This window comes from Zonotrichia leucophrys, unplaced genomic scaffold, assembly GCF_028769735.1.
Source record: "Zonotrichia leucophrys gambelii isolate GWCS_2022_RI unplaced genomic scaffold, RI_Zleu_2.0 Scaffold_687_26842, whole genome shotgun sequence".
Lineage (NCBI taxonomy): Eukaryota > Metazoa > Chordata > Aves > Passeriformes > Passerellidae > Zonotrichia > Zonotrichia leucophrys.
The window spans coordinates 34-18,483 of NW_026992892.1; the positions used below are offsets into that span (position 1 = coordinate 34).

Genomic DNA, 18,450 nt, shown 5'->3' on the forward strand with positions numbered 1-18,450 from the left:
TGCCACTATCACTCAGGTGAGCTGATAATGTGATCCTTGCCTCCAGACTAACCTCAAAATACCCCCGGGCCAAAACTTGGTCAGACTGGGAGAGGCCATGGGCCTGTATAGCAGTGGCAAATCAACTTTTCAGAACTCCCAAGGAAAGGGGGGTATCAGTATTTACTGGTATTAATAGATACATTTTCAGGGTGGCCAGAAACATTCCCCACCAGAACTGTCAAAGCTCAAGAGGTGACCAGATCATTTTTACAAGAGATATTACCACGCTTCAGAGTTCCAGCCACAATATCCTCAGATAAAGAATCACCTTTCATTTCCAAAATAGTGCAACAGATTAGTAGCCATCTGGGCATAGATTAAGAACTTCACACCCCATACCGCCCCAATCAAGCGGCCAGGGGGAGAGAATGAATCATTTGATTAAGCAGCAAATCATAAGACTGGGGCAAGAAGCTCTTCCACTAGCACTATTGCAAATTCAAACTAAACCTTTTGAGCTAAAGGAATGCTGAATCCTTTTGGAATGCCTTATAGAAGACAATAGAATACAAGGGGAATGTCCAGAATGTCCACTTACATGGTGGCATTAAGCAAACAGCTCAGAGTAATTGAGAAACTTGTGGCTGGAACTCGGAGCAGGGAGTTGGATAGCCTGGGGTTGATGTATATGTTAAGTCTCTTACAGAGAAGACTTCGGAACCACAGTGGGAGAGACCACTGCAAGTACCTCTCACCACCTTCACTGCAATCAAAATCAAGGAGCAGAATGCTGGATCCATCACTCTCGGGTGAAGAAGGCCCAGAAGCCCCTTCAGGAGTGACACCAGGAGACAATGAACTGAGACTAAAACTTATTCGGGCAAAATGAGTATATTGCGGTCGGGAGTAGCTCATACTTTAGTGTACAGAATTGTTTTGTATGGAATTATAACTGAAGTTTTAGAACTAGAGAGTACCTCTACCCAAAGCAATGCTGAATGGCCTTGGTCCCTGGCATTTAATCAGTATACTGGATCCATAGGAAAACCTTCTGAGATAAAGAAGGTTTATATTAAACATATCTACTGTAGTAATCCACGAGAATCAAGTATGTGAGGAGTAAGAATAGCAAGAACAGGAGCTGTGAACACTTCAAGGAATCTGAAGCGAAGAAATCAAAGTAAAGTGCTTAGTCATCAATAGGATGGCTTATGAGAGACCAGATGTAATTAGTGTCTGAACCTCCCCTGGTGTATATGAACACCAGGAAGTCTGTGATGACCTAAGTGAATCAGACAGTTGGTGTAATTTCACCCTGATACAGCCTGTAGGCAATGAATTTAGGCTCTTCTCTCAAGATTTCCCCTCCATTATCTTCTGCCCTGAACACAGTCCACAGCTTGATCTTAGCTAAGGGCAAGGTGGGTGACCAGGAGAGACATTCCTGCTTGCCACACATCTGGGAAATCAGGTGCTTTGGAGGGAGAGAGAGAAGTTAGATTCCCTGAAGTCTCTACATTTCAGAACAAACATCTGTCTCAAGTATGACCTAAACCTCTGTCAGATACACTTGTGAAGTGTGTCTGAATTTGTAGTATGAGCCCAGCACATCCCTCTGGCAGGGAGGGATGATCATGGACAGAAAGCAGTTCCTGTTCCCCATAACAAACATCTAACTGGCATATTAGGGACAAGATTAGGAGTTTTAAATAGAATTGATTCAGAAATACTGATGAATAAACTGGCTGCTGCAGCAGGTAGCCTAACAAAATTGAAGCAGCCTTTATAGTAATCTCTACTGGCATTAGGAACTAGCCAGTGACAGATTTCAAAAGTACTGCCAAAGTAAAGAAGTATGAACAGGCCGGGGACCAAGACCACAAATTGATAGTAGAAGCACTTAGTATAGTTCAAGATAATGTGTCTTTAGCTTTCAGTTGTATACAAGCACAGTTATGGATACAAGCAACAGCAGCTCTGATCATATAGGAAAGGGGTGAAGGTAATTTTCCAGCTGAAATTCAGAAAATTGAATGGGATAATGCAATTGATTTTGAAAGGAAGTTTTAATCCTGGTGGATTATGGTGAATTTCACCTATGATCCTATTTCTAATGTGGCCACTGCCTTTGTGCTTACATTATGTAATGCCACTGTTTATGTTATCCATCCCATCATTGCCCTAAGATTAAACCATGAAGAAACAACACTCTATCCTTCAGAACATAGAGCGTGGGCACAAAAAGATGAATGAAAAGTGGCAGGTAGTAAACTTAGAATCCTGCATTACTAGAGAACAAATGGGATTCATTTGTGAAAGCAATACTGCTAATGCCCAGGATGTGTTTGGACACTGAACAGAGTATTTGTCACTTTGAAATTCATCCAGTCACTGACCAGAAAACTGTGCTCGTATATACTGGAAAAGGGTGTATGTTTGAGAACTGCTTGTGCTGCTGTACAAATTAATAGCAATGATGTTATTCTGTCTAGTAGAAACCATTCTAATCTCTGTATTTGTATTTGTAATTTTGTTAAGATTATTGGGTGTGATTTTTCGTATTTGGTACCAGTAACATCCCACCAGCTGATTACAGCCAATTACACAATGTATCACAGACTACCACCTACCCCTATCGGGGCGAACCTTACATTGGTAAAACAATTAATTAAGCACCAAGACCTATTAGAAGTCTTGAAAGAAATCCGAGAAAGTGGAAAGAAAACCTTAATTACTGTCCAACATGGTACAAAAGAAATAACCAGAGTTCTACAAAGAATAAAATACGGATAATCACTGGTGAGATGTGATCTTTGGGTGATCACCAACTGCAAAATGGAATCTTTGATAAGTTGTGCCACCCTATTCTAGTTTTACTAATATTAGTTGGGATAAGCTTAGGATTATCTATTACATTGTTAATTTGGAACTGGAAATGCTACAACGAATAGCTGTACTAACCTCTTTGTCGAATGTACATGGTAAAGCGCTAAAAGACACTTATTGTCGTGGAAATTTTCCTTAAGTAAAAGAATTTACTTATTTCCTAGGAAAGGGGGGAATGAGACAGAGTAATCCATCCTGAACTAGGTGAAGTGTCTGGGAGAGGTGAAGGGTCTGTGGAGCTAAAGCTGAAGGAGAGGCCGCGTTCCAGAGACAGCAAGGAGACAGAGAAAGAAAAACAGAAAAACCACGAGGTCAATCTGCCCCCGACTTAGGAATTCCTTCGATAAAGAAGAATTAGTGCTAAATGTCGTGTGGAATGAATATGTATGAACTTAATTTGAAACTGTATGCATATGCATTTGGAAGGGGGGATAAAAAGGGGACTCGGAGTCTCCAGGGGCACGCATGCCCTTTTGGGGAGTCTTGCGTCCGGCGCGCGTCGTAATAAAGCATACCGGGCTTTACAACTTTTACAAGTTGTGAGGTTTCTTCTTTTCTCCGCAAAACAGTTCACCTCAGGTTGCTGAACTGGGTGCGGTTGTTAGGGCTTTTGAAAGGTTCTCAGAACCATTTAATCTGATTACAGACTCTGCATACGTGGCAGGAGTAGTATCAGGAGCAGATCAAGCAATACTGCAAGATGTATCTAACATCGCACTTTTTGAATTTTTTGAATTGCTCTCAAAACTGGTAAAGTTAGTCACTCACCGAGAGCAACCATTTTATGTGATGCATGTCAGGTCACACACTGACTTGCCAGGGTTTATCGCTGAAGGCAACAGAAGGGCAGATGCTCTTGCTGCACCTGCAGTGATGGCCACTCTCCCAAATGTTTTTGAACAGGCAAAAATCAGCCACCAGCTTTTCCACCAAAATGCACCTGGCCTGGTTCGTCAGTTTAACATCACTCGAGAACAGTCCAAAGCGATTGTGGCCACGTGCCCAAATTGCCAACAACATGCACTCCCTACAGTGAGTACAGGAGCAAACCCAAGGGGACTGAACAGTTGTGAACTGTGGCAAACAGATGTAACACACATACAAGCTTTTGGACGGCAGAAATATGTTCATGTTAGTGTAGATACCTTTTCTGGAGCGGTCTATGCTTCTGCCCACACAGGAGATCATCTATTGATGCTATTAAGCACCTCTTACAGGCTTTTTCTTTCATGGGCATCCCCAAGGAGCTGAAAACTGATAATGGGCCTGCTTATAAATCCAAGGAATTCGGGAGCTTCCTGCAGCAATGGGGAGTAGAGCACAAAACTGGCATCCCCTACTCCCCTACAGGTCAAGCCATTGTAGAAAGAACTCACCGTGATATTAAAAGGGTCCTGGACCAGCAACAACAGGTTCTGAAGGTAGAACCTCCCCACATCTGGATATCCAGGGCACTATTCACAATCAATTTTCTGAATTGTTCATTTGACAGCCTAAACCCACCCATCCTACGCCACTTTGGGGAGAGCAGTCACAGGTTGATGAAAGAAAAACCTCCGGTTTTAGTAAAGGACCCTGAGACTTGGAAAATGGTGGGACCTTACAAATTGGTTACTTGGGGACGTGGATACGCCTGTGTGTCCACCCCCTCTGGTTTAAGGTGGGTTCCTTCCAAATGGGTAAAGCCCTATGTTTCCAAAGTCTCAGAGAAATCTGCAGAAGCACCCCAGGTTGCTCACGCTGCCTGGAGAAGAAAACGCCGCACACAATCTCTGGAGGAAATTCCATTTAAGCCTCCTATCTGGAATAGTTTGTAATATATGTCTGTCTCAAGTTCCTTGTACCAGTTTAGATCCCACTGTTCGTGTGTAGCCTCGAGATGCCATGAGACCTAGCCTGCTTCTCGTCCTACTCGTGATCATCCCACCTGCGATCTCCTACATAGTACTGCAGCCCAAACCACATATGGACTACCTCGATAAAGGTTCTCAGACATCAACAGAGAAAGTGACAACTGGATGAATGGACTGTTCAAAGGCTGGGGACTCGCGGGCTGGTTGGGATCTGTTCTGAAAACTGTGTTTTTAGTGCTGTTTATTTTAGTTATATTATTGTAGTTGTTAGCATTGGTTTTGGACTAATCAAACGCATGGTTCTCAAGTTAATTTCAAGCTCATCTCCCCCTCCTGAGGTCTACCATTTGGAAGCTCTCAGTGCTCCAATGGATGACCTAGAAGCCTCAGTGGAAAACACTGACCCTCTTGTAGAGGAAGAACCGATCTACCAACCATGGTTTGGCAAGCATTCTGCACCACAAACCCAGTCCTCTTCTTTTTAAACAAAACTAGGGGGAGGTGTTGCGGTGTGTTGCAATGTCCTGTTTTAAACTTCCGGGTCCCTTCCCAGGTGTGCCTATACCTCTCTCCTTTCCCCCTCGCCCCCTTGCTGAGTGAGTCCTGTCAATCAGGCTTAAGATTCCAGGAAGGCGTCGTGTGGTTAGTCAAATTCAAAAGATGCCCCTATGCCCAGAGGTCATTGGCCTGTCTAAGTGTCATCCTCCCTTGAGACCCTGCCCCTTTCACCTGGTTGGTAGCTCACCTGTCCCCTCCCCTTCCCCTGTCCCTGAGCTTAAAAGGTTAATCAGACCATGCAGCCGGGATTCTGTTGGAGCAGTTGCCCCGGTTCAGACCTCTGTAACCATGGAATAAACATCTGGACATTCAACCCTCCAGCGGAATCCTCTCCTTTTTCTCTTCGCCATTGCCAAAAGCTCTCTCTCCTGAGGTAAACGGAGTTCCTGACAAGCCTGGACTTGTTCAGTGCCCTGCTGCAATCTCCAGCAGCCAAGGTATCTCTGGGGTGAATTACACCACAGTGCCGCCTTTGGCCCAGCAGCGAGCACCAGACTGGCCCAGGCACCATCTAACTGGTAATATTGGGATTGCAATTCCAATAACAAGGAATTAGCACATTGAGTTTGAAGGTCCCTTTGCTCAAGTTAATCTCTAGAAGTCACCAGCCATCTGGTGACCATAAAAACCTCCCAAACACCAAGATTCAGCCCTGAAAATGCCTCCCAGGAGTTCCCTGTCTCTGGTCTCTCCCATTTGGTGTTTGGGGATTCCCCCCTGTCCCAACTGCTGGGGGTCACATTTGTATTGGGGGTCCCCCATCAACTCCATCCCTGCCTTCTCTAGGATGCTGGGAGTCCCAGGAGTCCAAAGAGTTCCCCCTTTTCCATCTCCCCACTCAGGGATGCTGAGGGTTTTTGGGCCCCAAGGTCCCTTCTCTCCTCATTCTCTGCTTTGGAGTGCAGGGGCTCCAAGGATTCCCCCCTGCTTCTCTCCAGGCTCTTGAGGCTCCCGCCCATGGCGGCGCTCCCCCCTCTCTGGGCTCCTGGGGGTCACAGGGCTCTGCTCCTCCAGGCTGCCACTGCCAGCAGCCGCCACCGGCACCCCCCCGATGTCCCCCCAAGGGGCCTTTTCCGCTCAGCCTTGGACTGCTGCATTCTCCAAACATCCCCCCAAAAAAACCCAACCCAGGGACCCCCCAGGATATCTGGGCTGAGCTCCTCCTCCCAGGGCATCTGAGGGATGAGGGGTGATGATCCCACAGGTGAGGGCTGCGAATTCAGGGAGGGCTCGACCTCATGGTTCCTTCTCCTTTCCCTGATCCTCCTTTGTCCCCCTTCTTCCTCTTCCTCTTCCTCTTCCTCTTCCTCTTCCTCTTCCTCTTCCTCTTCCTCTTCCTCTTCCTCTTCCTCTTCCTCTTCCTCTTCCTCTTCCTCTTCCTCTTCTTCCAGCTCCTACTCTTCCATCCCTCCTCCTCTTCTTCTCTAAGCTCACCTCCTTCCCCTATGTCCTAGGGTGACGTTATGATGCTTGTATCCCCATTCATCTGTTCTGTGCCTTTAAGACCGGCTCTGAAGAGTGGAAGTTTTGTTTGGGTTTCTCTTAACAGGAACACAGAGACGAGCGGTACATAGGGCTGTTTTTCACTTCTTGCTTCAGCTTGCTGCTTTTGCTCGCTCCCTTTTTCTGCTCTTGCTTCTGCTCTGCTTTGGCCTCTGCTTATTAGCTAGTTTAGCTAAACAGTCCACACTCCTTCCTGGACTGTTTCTCCTCTCCTGTTTCTGTGACCATCTCGAACCTGCTCCGAACTGGGACCTGGGAACACCAAAGGTTTGGCTGCAGCAGCTGCCCCAGCGCCAGAGGGACTGAGAACAGAGCAACCACCCCCGAAAGAGACTTTCTGATTTTGTCATCTTTCTCAGAGCGGTGTCATCTGGTATTGTTCATTTTGTGTGCTGGGGGGGTGCTGTGTCTGTCAAATAACCAGGTTCTTTTCACCTCTCTCCAAGGAATTTTTTCCCGAACTGGTTGGGGGGAGGGGCCGTGTGGGTTTTGCTTTCTGGAGGGGCCCTCCTTTGCAGATTCTTTAACAAATTTGCCCTAAACCAGGACACCCTACTTCCATCCCTTCTGGCTCTCCTTCATCCCTCCCCTCCCTCCTCCTCCTCCCCCAGCAGCAGCCACACCCTTCGTGCCCCGTTCCCGCAGCCCGCGGCAGGAGTGCGGATGGAGCCAGGACAGGTCGGGATGGGCAGCGCGGGGCTCTCGGCTGCTCCAGCCGCTGCGGGCGGGGCAAACCAGGCAAAAGGAGAGGCAAACTGGGCAAACTGGGGGCTGCACATCCAAACTGGGCCTTGCTGGGGACCCTGGCTGGGGACTGCCAGCCCTTGGGGCTCCTCCTGGGAGATCTGGGAGGAGGGAACACAGAGAGGGGTGGGGGATCCCAGGAGTGGCATCACTGGGAGGGACTGGTTTGTACTGGGATCATATTGGGATCATACTGGGAGCAGCTGGGCCCATCCTGGGGCAGACTGTGATCACACTGAAGGAGACTGGGATCACACTGGGATCACACTGGGATCGTACTGGGATCATACTGGGAGTGAGTAGAAGCCTCCAGTGGGCAGTTGAGAATGTGTTGGGGGCAAATGGGAGTGGGATCATTCTGAGGGTGACCAGCAGCAGCTGTGAGCAAGTGGGAGCATGCTGTGAGGAACTGGGAGTCACTGGGTGTGTGCTGGGAGTGATTGGAAGCAACTGGGCTTATATTGGGATGAATTGGGATCATGCTGGAGGTGACTGGCATCATATTGGCAGTGAGTGCCACTACACTGAGGCTGACTGGGAGTGGTTGTGAGCAAATGGGATCAGGCTGCAAGGAACTGGGAGTGATTGGGAATGTGCTGAAAGGAACGGGGGTACACTGGGAGAGACTGGGAGTGACTGGAACAAAAGTGAGGGTGCAAGGGAGCAACTGGAACCATGTGGGGCACAACTGGTTCATACTGGCAGTGACTGGGAGCACACGGGTCATCTCTGGATCATACTGGGAGGGACTGGACTAATACTGGAAGCATGTGAGAGTGACTGGGAACACATCATGCACATCGTCCCCCATACTGGGAGCAACTGGGAGCATGCTGGAAGCAAATTACATCATACTGGGACTGACTGGGTTGATCTAGCTGGAGGCAACTGGGACCATACTTGACCAATCACTGTGAGTGACTGTAAGTAACTGGGATTATACTGGAACCATACTGGGAGTGTTGGCATGTGACAAGGATCATACTGGAGGTTACCAAGCTCATATTGGTGTTGAAAGGGAGCAACTGGGATCACATTTTGGGCTTCTGGGAGCAACTGAGAGAAACTGGGATCATGCTACAAGCAAACTGGAGGAACTGGGAATTACTGGATGCATACTGGAGGCAACTGGATATACTGGGCATGACTGAGATGATACTGGGATAACAAGCAGATTCCTGGGATCACTGGGGAGTATGGGAAGGACCATGGACATGCTGAAGGCAATTGCAATATACTGGGAGTGTCTGTAATCACACTGGTGATCACTGGGAACAACAGGAATAATGCTGGGGAAAACTGGGACCTCCTGCTGGGGGCAACTGGGAGTGAGTGGGAGTGACTGGGTCTATACTGATGAACTTTGGGTATGACTGGGCCCATGCTGGAAGGGACTGGGATCATATGGGGAGTGATGGGGATAATACAAGGGACAACTGAGTTCAAGTGGGATCACACTGGGAGGAACAGGGATCACACTGGAACCATGCTGGGGGCAACTGGGATCATGCTGGGTCATACTTGGAGCATCTGAGACGGCACTGAGGGTGACTGGGAGTGGCCATGAGCAACTAGGATCAGGCTGGAAGCAACTGAGAACAACTGGGACTAATTGGGAACATGCTGGGAGTAACTGGAATATGCTGGGACTGATTGAAACCCAGTGATTTATTCCCAGTGGGGTGGGGATAAATTGGAGCAACTGGAACCACACTGGATGATAATGGGAGCAGCGGTGCCCATGCTGGGGTTATACTGGAACTGATTGCCATCATTCTGGAAGTTACTGGAAAAGTATTAGGAGTATCTGAGAATGACTGTGATCCTACTGGAACCAGACTGAGAGTTACTGGAAAGGTGCTGGCTGTGACTGGAACCATGGTGGAGGTGACTGGGAACAACTGGGCTCACACAGGGAGTGACAGGGAGTCACTATGGGCAGGAATGGAATCATACTGGGAGTGACTGGGTGCAACTGGGATCATCCTGGGAGTCACTGGGATTCCAGCAGGTGAGAATGGATCCTGACTGTGGGGGTACTGGGAGCTTACTGGGCCCATGTTCAGAGGAAAATAAGGACACATTGAGAGCAACTGGGATCAACTGGAAGATACTGCAATCACGCTAAAGGGACCAAGGACACAACTGAGGCCATCCTGGGACGACACTTTGGGCAACTGCCAGAAACTGGGATCATGCTAGACGAGAGTGGGAGTAAGTGGGAAAGACTGGGATCATTCCGAGGTAACCAGAACCTCACTGGGGAAACTGGGATATGCTGGGAGTGTCTGTGACCACACTGGGGGCACTGGAACCACAAAGCAAACATCTGGAACCATGCTGGGGACAACTGGGAGTGAGTGGGACAATGCTGAGAGGGACTGGGACTATTCTAGGGACAACTGGGATCATACTGGGAGGAACTGGGAACAACTGGAACTATTCTGGCAGCAGCTGGGATCATGCTGGGATCACAGTGGAAGCAGCTGGGTCCATGCTGGCTGAGACTGGGATCACACTGTGGGTGACTGGAATCATACTGGGATTGACTGGGAGGGGCTGTGGGCAACTGGAATCATGCTGAAAGCAACTGGGAGGAACTGGGAGTGACTGGGAGCATGCTGAGGGTGACTGAGATATACTGGGACAGTCTGGGAGTCACAGGGATCATACTGGACACTACTGGGGTCCTGCTGGCATTGACAGGGAGCAACTTGGATCACACTGGGGGCCACTGGAATCATTCTGGGAGTGACTGGGATCCTACTGGGAATATAGTGGGTGTCAATAGACCTTGACTGGGGTTACTGGGAGCTACCAGACCCATGCTGCGATCTGCCTGAGCACACACTGGGAGGAACTGGGAATGACAGGATGCATGCTGGTGACAACTGGGATTTCCTGGCAGTGACTGGGATAAAACTGGGGGCAGCTGAACCACACTGAGGTAACTGGGAGTGCCTGGCAATGACTACGAGAATGTTCAGGGCAACTGGGATATACTGGGAGTGCTGAGACCATGCAGGTGGTGACTGAAACCCCACTGGGAGCCACTGGGAATGTGCTGGGGGAACTGGGACCATGCTGGGGGCAACTGGGGGCAAGTGTGAGTGACTAGGGCCCTGCTGGGAGAGACTGGGAGTTACTGGGACTATACTAGGGGCAACTGGGAGAATGGGGAACACACTGGAAGAAAGTGGGAGCAACTGGGAGCAATTGGGACCATGTTGGGGACAAATTGCATCATAATAAGGAATGACTGGGAGTGCCGGGGCTCATACTAGGAGGGAGACTGATCCTGCCAGGAGTGAGGGGAAGTGACCAGGATCATCCTGGGAATGACAAGGAAACAGGAAGCACACAGGGGCAGCAAGTGGGCTCATGCTGGGAGCAGGGCTCCTGGACAGGATAGAGGCAGAGGCCAAACCCAGCAAGGTGAGGTTTAACAAGTCCAAGTGCCGGGTACTGCACTTTGGCCACAACAACCCCTGCAGCTCTACAGGCTGGGGACAGAGTGGCTGGGGAGCAGCCAGGCAGAAAGGGACCTGCAGGGACTGATGGACAGCAGGCTGGACATGAGCCAGCAGAGTGCCCAGGTGGGCAAGAAGGCCAATGGCTCCTGGCCTGGATCAGCAATGGTGTGGCCAGCAGGAGGAAGGCAGGGATTCTTCCCCTGTGCGCAGCATTGGCTGGGCAGCACCTCGAGTGCTGTGTCCAGTTCTGGGCCCCCAATTTAGGAAGGACATGGAGGGGCTGGAGTGTGTCCAGAGAAGGGCAACAAGGCTGGGGAGGGGTCTGGAACACAACTCCTGTGAGGAACAGCTGAGACAGCTGGGATTGTTTATCTTGGAGAGAGGAAGCTCAGAGGACACAAGGCAGTGCCAGGGCACAGGTTGGACTTGAGGATCTCCAAGGCCTTGTCCAACCTTGCTGATTCTGGGATTCTCTGAAACCACCCTTGCAGCAGTTGCAGGAGGAGCCCTGGGCCTCCACTTCAGAAGTTCCAGCAGCCCAAGTCCCTCAGCTTCTCCTGCCAGTCCCAAAGCCCATTCTGTCAGTCCTGCTGAGCCTCTGCAGCTCCTCCTCATTGCCCAGAACAGGGAGCCCCAGAGCCAGACACAGCAGCCCAGATGTGCCCCCCTGGCCTGGGGTGCCTCTGGCAAGGGAGCAGCACCAGGCACTGCAGGAGCCTGCAGACAATTCCTGCAGCACTTGTAGGATGGTCCTGCTGCCCAAGGGACGTTCCCATGGTGCCAAGTCAGGAACTGCAATGGGGAGTGGGGCCAGAGAGGAAAGGGCAAACAGGGATGGGCTGTTTTCGCGGCAGGGAACAGGGCTGGGCAATGGGAAGAAATTTGTAGCAGGGAGAGTAAAGAAAGCAAAGGTGAAGCAAAGGAAATGCTGAGGGCAGTTTGGGGGTGGCTGCCAGGCAGCCCTGACTCTGAGCAACAGCATCTGCAGTGGGCCAGGAAACTCCCAGCTGATGGGAACAAACTTTCTGGCTGACTGCAGAGGCCAGGACAAAGCTGAGTGGTTTCCCTGGTGTCCCCAGCCCTTGCTGGTCCCAGGGGCTGATGGCATTTGTGCTCCCTCAGGTTCATGTCCCCACACCAACAGCATGGGGATGCTCCCCCTGCTGTGTGCAATGCAAACAGGGGCTGCTGAGCCAGTGCTGCCGTGTCTGTGCCTGCAAGGATGGGGCACCTGTGTGAGCTGGGGGAGAGGCCAGGGCTGCAGAGGGGGGATGATGTTGGCAGCTCCATGAGGGTGCTCTGGGACGCTGCCCTGGGCTGTGCAGCGCACTGGGGATGGATCAGCCCCTGCTCTGCTGCTCCTTCCCGTCTGCCCCAGGGCCCTTGCAGAGCCCAGCCATGCTGTTTGCCCCTAGCCTGCCCACGGCCAGCCTGGGGCTGCTCACGGGGCTTTTCTGTGCTGAGCATTGGCCTGGGTGTGTTCTTGAGAGAGCCTGGGCAAGGAGCCTGGAGCCCCCAGGCCCTGGGCTGAGGCGTCAGCGCTGCCCCAGCAGTGCCCATGGCCTGTCCCTGCTGCAGCCCCAACACTGCCACCCCCAGGGCTGTGCCCGGCCCCGAGAGCACTCAGGCCCTGCAGCAACACCAGGGCCACCAGGGCAGCGGGGCAGGGCCACGGCAGCAGCACTGGCAACACCAAGTGCTGCTACTGCTGATGGGCACAGGTGCTGGGCCAGTGCTGATCTACCCCCAGCTCTGCACACAGACATTGCTGCTGAAGCCCCAGAGAAGGCAACAAAAGGGCATCACTGCAGAAAACTCTACTGGGAAGTCCTTTATTTCCTTTAAAGTCACCCAGAGTGCAGCACCTCATTGACACAGTCTGTAGCCACAGGCAAGTTGGAGAGAAACAAAAAAAGAGAAATGGCAGAAACAATCACATTTTTTCTGGACTATATTTAAACATAAAACAAAGAAAAAGAACCTCCACAGTTAAGCCAAAAACAAGTAGCAAAGATGACTTTGATTACAAGTGATTTGCAGATATTGCCCAGCAGTTTAATGTTTCTGAAAGCATGCAGTCACCAGTCTCCACACTGCAGCCTTGAGCTCCTGGTTCCTCAGGCTGTAGATGAGGGGGTTCAGGGCTGGAGGCACCACCGAGTACAGAACTGACAGGACCAGATCCAGGGATGGGGAGGAAATGTTGGGAGGCTTCAAATAGGCAAATGTGGCTGTGCTGATAAACATGGATAGCACAGCCAGGTGAGGGAGGCAGGTTGAAAAGGCTTTGTGCCGTCCCTGCTCAGAGCGGATCCTCAGCACAGCCCTGAAGATCTGAGCATAGGAGAAAACAATGAACACAAAACAGCCAAATACCAAACAGGCACTGACAGCAAGAAGTCCCACTTCCCTGAGTTGGGATTTGGAGCAGGAGAGATTGAGGATCTGGGGGATTTCACAGAAGAACTGGCCCAGTGCATTGCCATGGCACAGGGGCAGGGAAAATGTATTGGCTGTGTGCAGCACTGAATAGAGAAAGGCACCGGCCCAGGCAGCTGCTGCCATGTGGGCACAAGCTCTGCTGCCCAGGAGGGTCCCGTAGTGCAGGGGTTTGCAGATGGACACGTAGCGGTCGTAGCACATGACGGTCAGCAGATAAAACTCTGCTCCAATGAAGAACATGAAGAAAAAGAGCTGTGCAGCACATCCTGAGTAGGAGATGTTCCTGGTGTCCCAGAGGGAATTGTGCATGGCTTTGGGGACAGTGGTGCAGATCATGCCCAGGTCACTGAGGGCCAGGTTGAGCAGGAAGAAGAACATGGGCGTGTGCAGGTGGTGGCCGCAGGCTACGGCGCTGATGATGAGGCCGTTGCCCAGGAGGGCAGCCAGGGAGATGCCCAGCAAGAGGCAGAAGTGCAGGAGCTGCAGCTGCCTCGTGTCTGCCAATGCCAGCAGGAGGAAGTGCCTGATGGAGCTGCTGTTGGACATTTGCTGGGGCTGCACATGGGGACCTGTTCATGGAGAAAGGACAGTAAAGACTTAGTGAAGGTACCTGTAAACAAAATCAAGGCCATTTCCCTTTCATCCTCCTCTGTAACACACAGACATGGTCTTTAATGTTTAAGAGTTCTGAGGTTTTCTTTATAAGCTCCCCCCATGTCTCTGCTGGTAGTTTTGGATATCAAACCATAAGCATGTCTGAGGCCCTCAGGGAGAACAGAGTGAGTTCCCTGGGTCAAGATGATGAATGCAGACTGAGGAGAGATGGTCTGTCATTCTGACCTGTTCAGAGTTTCTTTGGGCTTTAAACTTTCTCAGGTGGAAGGTGACCACCTTCTTATGCTTCCCTTAAAATGCCCCTACCTACTGCTGGGAGCAGATGCATCCACCACAGCCCAGCTCCACATTTGTAGCCAAGGACTCACTTTGCTCATTTCACCAACCCAGCAGCATTTTCTGTGTCACAACACCTCTGCCTTTCCCCATCAATCTCATAACTCAGAGATGCTCTAGGACAGGTTTGCACCCTGGATTGAAGCTCCCAGCATGGACTGAAATCTCAGGGAGACTCCCAAGTGTCCTTATGATGGCATTGGATGGAGGAAGATGCAGCTCCTTCCCTGGCTGCCCTGACAGCATTGCCCAGAGCCGGGCACTGGGGACAACGTCACCCTGAGCCAGCTGTGCCCCCTGCCAGAGCCCCCAGTGCCGGGCAGCTGCTCCCAGCCCTGTGCTCTGCAGAGGGAACTGGGCCCGGGGCTGCAGAGCTGCCCCACGGCTCTGCTGCAGCTCTGCCTGCACAGGAGGGGCTGCACGCCTTGGAGCCCCGGCCCTGAGGGCAGAGGCTTGGCTGGGGCACAGGAGGGAGGGGGCTTGTACAGAGGGAGGGGCTGCACTGGAGGGGATCCTGTGGGCATCTCTAAACTCTCCCTGCCACAGCATTGCTGGGTTTTGTTTTCTCTCCTTGCCTGATCTTCTCTCTGCTTCCTGCAGATTTCCTTCCTGCAGGTGTTTCCCTGTGCCTGATCACTCCTTGCCAGCACTCACAGACCCCAAATCTCTGTGAACTTATTGATCACTAAAAGTAACAGTTCAGATGTCTCAGGAATTTGTCAAAATTCATAATCAAACTTTAATATTTATCTCTAATCCCTGCCATTCTCCACTAGTAGGAAACTGAGTACAAAGTATTAGGAAATGTCCTTATTTTTGTCAAAATCTTTGTCTTGGAAATATTGTATGACTGATCAGAACCCCTCAGCATTTTAGACCTTCCTGAGCATTTCACCTCTCCTGCACCAGAAATACCCAGAGTTATACTCACAGAGTCTGTAGGCATTGGGATGTTCCAGCTTTAGGAGATCACTGCAGGTGCTGCAGCTGCATTTTCCTGCAGCCAGAGGTTCCTGTGCCAAGGGCTGGCAGTGATTCTGCCCCAGGCACTTCTCAGCACCTTCCCAGCCCTGACTGATTGAAGCTCTCTGTGCCTCTGTGCTGTGCCCAGGGTGGCTGCAGGCAGTGCCCCAGCCCTGCTGGGCTGGCAGAAGAGCTGCTCATCAAGAGAAATGTGCTTTTGAAGCTCTTCTTGGTTACCAGGAGCTGCCTCTGTGCCAGGAGCCCAGCCCAGCTCAGCAGCACAGACACAGCACAAGGACTTTAATGAGCCTCTGGGGCTTTGTGCTCAGGCCCTGAACATCAGTCCCTGAGAGGGAGCTGAAGAAACCTCTCCAGAACTCCAAGTCAGAATCCAACTCCAAACTTTCTTGAAGTTTTAATGGGTCCCACTGAGGGACACAACTAAGAAAGTGTCCCCGGGCAGAGCAGAGAACTGCAGGCAGTGATGGCAGCTGGGGACAAAGAGAAGCCAAGTCTTGGTGCCCTGAGGCACAGCAGGGTCTGTGCCACCAAGGGCTGTGAGGAGACACCTTGTCCTGAGGCCCTGGGGCCTCCTGGCACAGCCCCAGCAAGGCTGGGCACTGTCAGCCCCTTGTCCTGCCCTCAGCATCCCCCCCTAGCCCACATCCCTGTGGCCTCAAGGATCTGCTGGAAGGAGTCCCTGGGGAGCCTTGCTCAGGAATGGCCCTGGGGGCTCCTTAATGCTCCCAGGGACTGCAGGTTTTTCAAAGGACTTTGGGTTTGGCTTTTGCCTTGGAGTCTCTGAGAGGTCTGTGCAATCATGGCCTCCAATTATCTGCTGTAATTAGTCCCTGGAGGGGCTTTGTCAGTAACAACACTCACTGGGGCTCATTAATGCTTCGGGGTACTTCAGTTTTTTTAAGGTACTTGGTATTTCCCTTTTGATACAGACTCTGGGAGAGGTTTGTGCAACCATGGCCGCAATTATCTGCTTTAACAAGTCTCTTGAGAGCTTTGTACTGACAATCAGTGGGGCTCATTAATACTTTGAGATACTCAAGGTTTTTAAGGTACTTTGGATTTTCTTTTCCACACTGAGTCTCTGAGAGTTTTTTGTGCCATTCTGGCCTCCAATTCTGTCCTCCAAGGAGTCCATGAGGAGCCTCTGTTGGAATGGACCTCAGTGGGAGCCATGAATGCCTTGAGACACTTTGGGGTTTTCTTCTGACTGTGACTCCTGGAAAGGTTTGTGCAATCTCCTCTCAGGCCCTGAGGTTCCAGGGCTCAGCTCCAAATGCACAGTGAGGCGCATGAGGATCAAGCAAACCCTGACAAACCATGGCTCTGCCTTGATTTCCCTCTGCTCTCATGGAGCTCATCAGGAAGCTGTCTGTAGTGGTTTTTGTTCGCTAATTTGAGATTTCTTGGAGAATGCAGCAATGATTGTGGTGGGTCCAGTGTTGGCTATATACCAGTACACTCACTAGATTATACTTATTTCCTGCTGTGAGGTAGGATTAGGAGAAAGGCAAAGTAGGCTCAAAATTTTAAAAGGGTATAAAGAAAAGTTTATTACCAGTAACTAGAAGAAAGAGTAATATGAATGCGAAAAAAACTTTTGGAACACTTCTCCTCTCCCTGCAAGCTTTTCTTTCTTACTGACAATGCAGAGACAAAACCTAAAGTTTTCATTCACTTTGCCACCTCTTGAATAGTTTTTCTTCAGTTCATGTAGGGAAAGGAGTCTCTCTTTCATGCTATGGAAGCTTTACAAGAAAACATGTTTCTCATGGCTCTCAATTCCCATGAATAGCAGCCACCCAGAAAATCTGCAATTGTGAAGTCCCTCCCATTTTTTCACATCTTTTTCCACATCTGTGTTTATGGGCCATGTTAGTTTACGGGGTATTATTAGTTTACAGATGAGCTGTTTAGGAGCAAAGGTTCTCTTCATCTATTTCTGAAATAATCTTAATCTCTACAAACAGAGGTCTTCTCTTCATGAGGCACAGGGTCTCATCACTTGTCTCTCTGTTCAAACTTCTCATGGGATCATAGCACTTCAAGGTTTGCTTACTTTAGCATGGAGGTTTTTGCTGAATAAGTCATCTTCCCATGCTTTTCAATGCCTTACAGGAAAAAAAGAGAGTCTGATGTATCAATTACATCCTTCTCCATTGCTTTACAAGAGGATTTCAGCCCCAAGATCAAGACATCTCCTCATCCCTCCTATCTGGGGCTCAGCTTCCACTTCACTGACCTCCATGTCTTTGTGCTGCTCATGTATGTATCTGCACTTTGTCCTTTTCCCTCTCTCGAGGGAGGATGGAAGCACTGAAAGAGTTCATATCTCACCCGGGGTCTGCAGATGGTTCCATGACCCCGGCCGGGCTCGGTGCTTGCGGCGGAGCTGTTTTATGATGGAGGTTTCTGCAGCGGCTGCGCTGGGGCAGGGCCAGGATCTCAGCAGCCAGGCCAGAACACAGCAGCAGCAGCACACTTGGAACCGTTGGCTTCTCCTCCCCTTGCCCGGGGCTTGCGGCTGAACCAAAGCGGTGGCAGAATCTTGGCCGAGCCGGCCCGGCCCGGGGCTGCTCCTGGGGCCCGGCGGATCCTGGCTGGGCCCGGGCTGGCGGCAGGGCAGGGCTCAGCAGTGCCCAGATGGTCACAACTGCAGCCATGGCCCGGCCCGGCCTCGGCCCCGCGGCCTCCCCTGCCCTGCCCGGCAGCCGATGGGGCCTGGCGGGGTCCCTGGGAAGGGGCCCGGCCCCACGGCAGGAGCCGCCCGGCCCGGCCTGGCTGAGACGGGGACCGGGTCGGCCTTGTTACCTCTTTGCCGGCCAGAAGGGAAAGAGACCCTCTGTCCTGGTTTGAAAAGGAAGTGAGTTTTCTGGGATGCTGTGGTTAAACCAATAGGTGCCCAGATTTGAATATTGGCACGTGGTGTGGCCACTGAGGACATGGATACGCCTCTGAGAACACAGGGGGTTAAAAGCAGAGAACTGCCAAGAAAACTTTCTTTTGGTTCTGGTGGGTGAAAGAAACCTATGTTGTTAGCTTTTTCTGCTATTTGAAATATTCCTGTCATGGTTTGA

The 18,450-nt window shown here is 50.8% G+C and overlaps 1 protein-coding gene across 1 annotated transcript; it reads right to left on the reverse strand.

The window, feature by feature from the left end:
- Positions 1-13,054: 13,054 nt before the first annotated feature.
- Positions 13,055-13,987, reverse strand: LOC135441921 (olfactory receptor 14A16-like). Its single transcript, XM_064701473.1, has one exon. It carries the CDS (start codon positions 13,985-13,987, stop codon positions 13,055-13,057), a length of 933 nt encoding a protein of 310 aa, XP_064557543.1.
- Positions 13,988-18,450: the final 4,463 nt, after the last annotated feature.